Source organism: Alosa sapidissima, chromosome 20, assembly GCF_018492685.1.
Source record: "Alosa sapidissima isolate fAloSap1 chromosome 20, fAloSap1.pri, whole genome shotgun sequence".
Classification (NCBI taxonomy): Eukaryota; Metazoa; Chordata; class Actinopteri; order Clupeiformes; family Clupeidae; genus Alosa; species Alosa sapidissima.
This window is the reverse complement of record NC_055976.1, coordinates 15,168,099-15,176,542: the sequence shown is the minus strand read 5'-3', so window position 1 is coordinate 15,176,542 and position 8,444 is coordinate 15,168,099. Positions and strand designations below refer to the sequence as shown.

The following is an 8,444-nucleotide window of genomic DNA, read 5'->3' as shown; positions in this document are numbered from 1 at the left end:
CACAGGGTAAAGTTAGAAAGAATCTGCTGACTGTGTCCAAATTAATGTCCAACATATTCCTTCACAGGGCGCAACCTTTCTTGTGTTGGTGTTAACATCAACAGGAGCAGTCTAGCCTTCATCTAGTGCAGAGGTCATTGTTATATCTGTGTCACAGCAGGACCTGGTCTAGCCCAGAACTAGCTGCTAAGTTGGATGCCCAACAACTAAGCCAGAGGGTCTCTCATGCACATAATCAACAACAACACATCATATTGATATAGTGCTTTTCACAACACTCAAAAGCCCTTCACATTGAAGGGGGAACCTGACTAACCACCACCAATGTGTAGCACCCACCTGGGTGATGCACGACAGCCATTATGTGCCAGAACGCTCACCACACAACGGCTTAAGGTGGAGAGTGAGGGAGTGATTGAGCCAATTACACTGCATAGGGGGATGATTAGGGGACCAGATTGAATGAGCCAGGTTGGGAATTTAGCCAGGACACTGGGGAACCCCCTCTTTGCGATAAGTGCCATGGGATGACCACAGTGAGTCTGGACCTCGGTTTAACGTCTCATCCGAAGGAATTAAAAGCATTTGTATGTAATCAAAATGTGCACATAATCAACTTTTCCTTATCAGGGTTTAGAAGTGGCATGGGACGTGTGGTCACTGGTTGTTGGATATAACTGCAGAATATCACCTGTGATGGAATTAGGTTTCAAGGCTGAACTTTAAATGACCAAAATATCATGGGGTCTAACTGAATTAGATTTTTCCTGGCACAGTGAAGCATTACAGAATTACAGCCCTGTGTGCAGTTTACATGATTTTGATGGCATATTCCTATCAGTTATGGCAAAATCTCTCACTTTTTTCTTGATACCTCTCTCCTGCCAACAAATACACGTTCAAGGAATCCTACGGAGCAATCCACTGTGAGCTCTGGTGGGAAACCAGCGGCACATTAATCTGTCATCGCCTATGCCAACCATCCCTGAACGGCATGCTGGGTAATATGCTGGGTGGCAAGCTGAGAATGTAAGCACAGACACGGCATGATAACAGGCCATAAACTCCTTTGTTTTCCTTGGCCCCTTGCTATAGATTCTTATCAGGCCAACTGGGGTGACATCATAGCTGACAGTCAAACTCAGGTGAAAACGAGAGATTCTCCCTATTCAGAATGTCCAAATATCATATTGTTACATTTCATATTAGATATCTGTAATAGGAGATGTTCAGTGCTGTGGTGGTGAGGCAGCTTTCATTTGCACTTCCACAGCTACGCTAAAGCTTATGCTGAGTTTGTGATGTTACTGTAGCTGTGCCGATATCAAAGATACAGGCACTATATTGGGCTGTACATCTCTCGGGTTACGTTTATATTAGGCAACAACATGATACCACCTCAAGTGTGGGTCTTCGGGAGAATTCCAAACACTTTCAATTTTGTAAAAAAAAAAAAGAAGAGAAAACCTTTCTATTTATAGGGCAGCTTTAATCTGACATAAAGATACAGCAGTTGTTGCCTGGCACTCCTGTGTGCTTGTATGAGAGAGAGAGAGAGGGCAGAGTAAGAGAGAGAGAAAGACTGAGCATAGAGTGAGAGAGCATGTTTGTGTATCAGTGAATGTGTGTGTGTGTGTGTGAACAGGGGAACGTTCCACGAGCTGGCAGCTGTGCAGTCTCAGTTACCCCTCAGGCCCTAACCTCCATGGCTGCCATAATAAAGTGACAAGCTAATAGATAAATCAGGCCTTGCACCGTTATCTGCAGGAAAAACAATGCTGCAATCTCATAAAACGGTTGGCTTTTGCTAAAGACGTGGATTATCGAGGGAATGAACGCCACTCACTTGTGAAGTCATGGATATTTGAACATAAAGAATGCCCTAAATATGGTACACCAGTCAAGCTCAAGTAGTTTACTGTTAAAGGGTATTTGCAAATCACAAGTCAGGCTAACATCTTTCACGGTTTAGGGATCTGTAACGTTTTCCTCTGTAGTGTGGAAGAAAGGAAATTACACTGCATAATTCCTTCCAGTATGCTGTACAGCTCCCTCAGAGGCTGATTAAGGAGATTGGCTTTTATACTTGTGGATTTGAGGGTAAAATAAAAAATGCAAAAAAATAATTAACACTAACCACAGCTTTTCACTAATCAGTTTTGCAGCTGAGGTTTGTCAGAGACCTCCCATGAGAAAGCCTCACTCTAAAGCATTTAGGCAACATGTTTAAACAGTAAAAAGGAAATGGCAGTCACCGCAGCAAGATGTTCAAAATGTTTGCATTTTTCTTCTAGGATATGTAGCTCATGCATGTAACACTTTCTTAGGCACATTTGAAATGTCAGATGTTCTGTTTTAATAAATAAAACCTTTTAATGTTTTAGCTCAAAAAAGAGCCTGTGGGTGCATTAGAAGAGAAGAGGCCGGAGGTTGGGTGTGTAAATCTGTATAGACCCTTTCAACAATAAAAACAAAAACAATGCTTGAATATTCTATTTGGTTCCCAATCTACTTCCTCTGCATTAAGATAACATATGGTTTGTTAAAACGTAAGCCTTGTGGGGCCAACTATGATGCTGATAATGGAACTCTCTTGAAAGGGCCCACGTGGAGAGCATGTCACGGTGAGTAGTGGCACTATAAGCTCCATGAATGTGCCTTGTGCCTCCCTCAGTCTCTTTCTCTCTCACTCACTCTCTCTTCCAAAAAAAGAGTAAGACTCAGTTCAACTTCACAGTCTGCTGTGAGATAACATTCTTTCCACTGGCCTCTGACCATGTGTGAACTCTCAGACATACAAGCACACACTCACACACACTAGCTGACTGACAGACATGTACACACTCACACAGACATATGCGCTCACACACAAATGTACACAAACGCTGTGCTATATTTTTCACAGCACAAATCCCACCAATATACCCTCCCCAAACAAGCACCCTACACCCTTTTAAACATTTGCACTGGTACAGACACACAAAGTCACACATCAGAGGTGAGACTAAAGGGATATCCAGACACCACAGCTGTTAGAACAATAGCTGGAATTTTAGTCAAATTTAGTCACAAGATGCTTTAATGTTCCTTTAGCTATTGTTTTTTTTTTTGGGGGGGGGTCTGGTGTCTATGTCACCGGAATTCTCCTTTAACATTGTTTTTAATTATCCGTGTGGTGAAACTAACAAAAAAAAACAACAAAAAAACAATTTTAGATACCATCATTTTAGATCACTCAACACTAAAACTCAAGTTGCTTTACATACGACATATAAATAAACAAAACAAACATGCAAACAAGGGAAAAACAGAACCTCCAGCGGATTAAACATTTTGTGGTTCTCTCTCGCACACACACAAAGGGGCTTTGCACTTTTGAGATGAGTCATACCGTTCTGAAAGCAACACACCTGGCCATCTGGTGTGATGATGGGGGGATGATGGAGCACCAAGACAACCCTGAATCAGGAATGAAAGGAATGGGGCTATTGTCAGAGGTCACGGCTTGAATTTATTTGACAAAGTTACAGATAACAGCAATGACCCCTTTGAAGAGAAATGATATGGAGAATAAAGTGAGTTCTGTCAGAAAAGAGTTATGCATTATATCTTAATTGTGTCCAAGTTATGAATCACAAAAGATCAATTGGAACAATAATTACTTTATTCACTTGCATCACATTTTGACAAAATCTTTACTTGTTGGAATGAGGGCAAATTATATGGGGGGGAAGATAAATTCAGATTCTGCCAGCAACAGATGTGATATTGAGACCAAACTGAATTCTAAAAAATAATTTCATCCATGGATAGTGATTGATGAATTTCCAAAGCAACAGAGAATATTGTAACATCTCGTTGTTGACATCAATACATTCATGAACATTAAGGACAATATCCATTTACAATAAGATCTGATGATTTTCCTTAACCTCCAGATTTAACTGTTTTCTATACTGTAAGTTGCGTGGCAAAAATGAGGCCGACATGGTCTACAAGGAAATGGCACCATCAAGTGTGCAAACAGTGCAATTGAACATCTATCAGGATGCTCCACATCCTGAGGGCTGTATTAAAAAGCGAAGTTACTGGCTTAGCCAAGTAGTGTCACAAGTAATCACTGATCTCTAACAAAAACACTACATTGAATATCTATCATTTAAAAAGTGACATACTCTTTGGGATTAGTGGTCACTCCCAGAGAATAGGTCTCGCTTTGTAGGACACCCCTCTTAAGTTCACAGCACTAATGGACCATGGAAACATGAATGTTATAATCAATGGACATTCCTGAGCCCTGCATTACATTTTGGTCTGTTCGTCAAATGTTTGATTTTTACAGGCTCTGATTGCCGCCCAACTGAGTAACAATCATGTCACAACTCCTTCCCTTTTGTGCAAAGGGTGTTTTTATGAAACTAGGAAAACTGAACACACCTTTATGAAGAGCCTGTAAAATGTAGCAAGGTCAGAGAGTTTATTAAGACTACTGGCTGTTTAACCTGTACAGACCCTTATGTTTCTTTTACTGAGGTTGTAGACTCAGCCTTAGACACATGCATGCATGTAGCCTACACGCACACATACAGCATGTTTAATGTTCAATATGATGTGCGATACTGTGTGTTATGCATTATGATAATGTGAGGAAATAAATCATTCTGTAAAATACATAATTTAAATCATATTCAACATCCATTTACACCTTTATTCGTCTTTCCACGTGATCAGCAACACCCCTCTCGAAAAGCTATAAAACACTGTGATTTAAAATGTGAATGGAAGACCCATTTAACCCCTGAGGAGCTCTTTTAGGCACTAAACTTGTGTGATTTGGCAAATACAATGTATTCAGCAACACCCACATAATATAACAAATGAAATGTACCTGTTTACAAAGCAGTAAAAAAATACTACAGTAAGTGCTTTTCTGAAAGATAAAAATAGTGATTCAGACAACATTGTCCTTTATCTGTGATCACCTCATATGACCACATGTCCCTTATCAAATACAGGGACAGATTGTTTGTTGTTTGTTTGTTGTTGATGGATTAAGTCTAGCCCCAGACATAAACCCCCTTTTTAATGATTTTAAATGAGACAAATGAGACATACGTAAGAGATAAAATGACAGCTTTTCTGATCATCAACTGCAGATAGATTTTTTTTTTTTTTAACAGAGGTAATTTCTTTGAGCCTGCATCAGAAGAAAAAGAGGAACTTAACAAAAAAAAAGCTTCAATGGCATGTATGAAAATTCTACTGATTTAGAGCCTCCCTTTACAGTTAAATGCACATTGAAATGGCTGCCATGGCTGTGCAGTCGAGTGACGGTCCCCTGTGCACATGGCACTGCTAGTCCAGCGTAAGACCTGTGGGCTCAGGTCGAGTGGATGGACAAGCTCACTTTAAGGCACCCCAACTCCTTTCCATTTGCTCCCAGAATGCCCTGGACTCTGTAGTCGCCATTGGTGAGCCAGAAGGGCAGGTCAATGTCTGGCAAGTAGAACTCCGACTGCGGCAGAGTGTAGTCCCCCTTTTTAAAAAAGAAGAGGAAGAATGCAGGGAAAAAAGGAAGTGTAAATGTAAATGTATCACATTTATATGGACCCTTTCAAGAGAGTTCCATTATCAGCATCATAGTTGGCCCCACACGACTTCCTTTTTAACATTCCATATGTTACCTTAATGCAGAGGAAGTAGATTGGGGCCCAAATAGAATGTTCAAGCATTGTTTGTGTTTACTTTGTTGAAAGGGTCCATAGCACTTTTCTCTAAAACGCTTTACAGATTCACAGTATGCCTCACAGTTGTTTACCAATTCACACACACACACATTCACACACACACACACACACACACACACACATTCACACATATCAAATGGTGAGGAGTAAAGAGACGGATGTGTTGAAAGAACATCACAGGATAATGCAGGAAATGGATTGTGGACCACAAAGACTTGCATGTTCAGTCACGTATCATTAAGGCTGGCCTCTCTGAAAGGGATATGAAACTATAAGCAAGCAATGCACATATGAACTGAGAAAGCCCACATGCAGTATAACCATACCATGGGTGAAGAAATGGGTTACAACAGCACATTTTGGCTGGACAAAGATGTTACATTTAACAGTATAAGAGGAACTGGTTTTTTTTTTCAGTCATATATATTTTTCAGTCAGGCTGAGAAACACAAAAAGAAGCACTGTTTCTTATTCAACATACCAGCAACATCACAAGAGAAATATGTAACATCATTGCCAACACTGGGCCCCAAAATGTGCAAAATGTTTGATACGTAAAAACACCCACCCCCACCCTTTGTTATCAATGTTCAGTGTCCATATGTGCACTAAACCAAATACAAATGTATGTTCATGTTCAAATAGGCTAAGGTGTTCTTAGCAAACAATTCTCTCAGCTTTATCAACTCGAAACACCTGAGCATATGACCAGAAAATAATAATAATAAAAAGGACTAAAAGAGTGAATGTGCTACTCACAGCTTTGAAGGGACAATGGCAGGGCAGACCATATGTGTGCAGAGGCTCTGGGCAGTCCTGTCCAGGAGGGATCAGCTGGTCCAGCAAGTCACAGGCGTTGGGGTAATGGCAACTCCCAATCTCCTCCAAACATGGGATCTTGACCCAAAAACCAGCCACTTCTTTCTCCAAGGTCACGTTCACCTTGACAAAAACAAACAAAGATCATTGAATGGCAGAAAGCACTTGTGACTGTGACAAGATATATTATTTTACAGCAGTGTTGCTGCTGATGTCCTAGTTTAGCGCAGGTCGCATATTTTTAACCCCATGAGCGCTCACAAGAGGTCTTATGAGTAATCATGTGATACAGCCTCCAACCATTCAATTGTAAAATGATCTCATTTCTGCATGTTATAAAAATCTACTGCCGGTCTGTTGTTCCATTCTATAAGGTTTGCGGGAATCAGTCATTAATCAAATGTCCTGTTTGCATTGTGTTTTACTGTGGACTTACGCTTACAATGCTGTAGGTTATTTAAGCAAAATGTGTAACGGTTAAGCCTAGGTTTTGTTACTGGATTCTTGGCCTGGACATGGTTGCAACGATGTTGACATTCTGAGGTTGCAAAATCCTGTTGTTGTCTATTTGAGCTGAGCTATATGTTGCATATCCCCTGAAGTGATAGTGATAGTGATCATGAGTTAGAAGTCAACTGCTGTCTAATTTGGGCAGGTTACTACATGTCACACTTAAGCGAACACATGGAATCCGCTCATCAAACACAACTGCAAACAAACGGCCCCCGCCCAGAGCCATCTTTGATAGCTTATAAAACAATACGTTAAGAAGTCCAAAAAACCTTAACTGCCTTTAACAGCTTCTATGAGTTGCCAGTAGTCTAGCAACAGTAAATCAAGCATTAGGCTACAACCAATTTAGTTAGATTTGTTTTATCAATCGCGTCTTCATTTGGTTATCGCACCCAATATGTGATTGAGTAGGCCTAGGCTAGCTACTTACAGACACGGGAGCAATGAGCGCCACGGATGTTGTCCCCGTCGCACTTGCCATTAGGTTTCCTGGGACAGAGATTGGGTCTGGCGATATCGATAGAGTCTTCATGACAGCTGGATCGTCAGGCGATCCGCAGTTTTTCCAGGCAAAGCCCACGAGCTGTCAAACACGCCGTTCATACTTTCAAAACACTGTGATTGCAATATGTGCACGTGCAAAACATTTAAATAGATACACATAAGACCAATGGACTCAGTCACTCACCTGTTTTAATTTCAGACGATGCCTAGAGTGTAAGGTGCAGGCGGGCTGCGCTAAAAGGCTTGCGATGCATAATGACAACAATATACTCAGGTGGTCTCTCATGGCTGCTTTCGGAGCAAAGCGGTCTGCACAGGAAATGTCGGACAGGCTAACAGCCGAGATGTTGCTCTCCTAAAATGATTAGACGAGTGTCTGAGGGCGAAGTAATTATCTGTTAGTTTCAAATGCGAGTGTTCAAACTGATGGCACAACTTCTGCATTTGAGTGTTTGGCTGCCGCCTTCTTCCGCATATCTAACTGAACATGCGCATGGGAGACCTCTAAAGGAGGGAGGACCACAGATGTGTCTAACTACTAGACCGACTTTATTCAAGAACATCATCTGATTTTGAAAACAAAAGGCTGAATAAGACGGCCTAATTTGTGAGTGCGTTTTGTTTTAACAAACTTTTCGAGTTGCCCAGGTTCCTTTATTTGGCAGTAGCTAGGCCAGCATCAACTTAGCTCCAGGGTTACCGCTCTTAGCAGATAACTCGCCAGTTGCCTTGTTAACACTTTAATGTTTGCCCGAGGTTGGTTAAACGGAAATGTGTGTTCACATTTCGTTGCATTATGTAAAAAAAAAATGTAAAAGCTTATTTTGCCATTGCAGGCATTAGGCAACCTGTTACCGAGTA

The 8,444-nt window shown here is 41.1% G+C and overlaps 1 protein-coding gene across 1 annotated transcript; it reads right to left on the bottom strand.

The window, feature by feature from the left end:
• Window positions 1-4,682: 4,682 nt before the first annotated feature.
• On the bottom strand, window positions 4,683-8,068 carry gm2a (GM2 ganglioside activator). Its single transcript, XM_042074840.1, has 4 exons — window positions 7,768-8,068; window positions 7,510-7,662; window positions 6,507-6,689; window positions 4,683-5,536 (listed from the first exon to the last, which is right to left on the bottom strand). Exons 1-4 carry the CDS (start codon window positions 7,867-7,869, stop codon window positions 5,381-5,383), a joined length of 594 nt encoding a protein of 197 aa, XP_041930774.1. The 5' UTR covers window positions 7,870-8,068; the 3' UTR covers window positions 4,683-5,380.
• Window positions 8,069-8,444: the final 376 nt, after the last annotated feature.

Excerpts from the sequence above, each read along its gene's own strand:
- gm2a (XM_042074840.1), bottom strand. The coding sequence starts at position 7,869 with ATGAGAGACCACCTGAGTATATTGTTGTCATTATGCATCGCAAGCCTT. Across the intron at positions 7,663-7,767 it reads ATCGTCTGAAATTAAAACAG|CTCGTGGGCTTTGCCTGGAA; the intron begins GTGAGTGACTGA and ends CGTGTTTGACAG. Across the intron at positions 6,690-7,509 it reads CGCTCATTGCTCCCGTGTCT|GTGAACGTGACCTTGGAGAA; the intron begins GTAAGTAGCTAG and ends GTTTTTGTCAAG.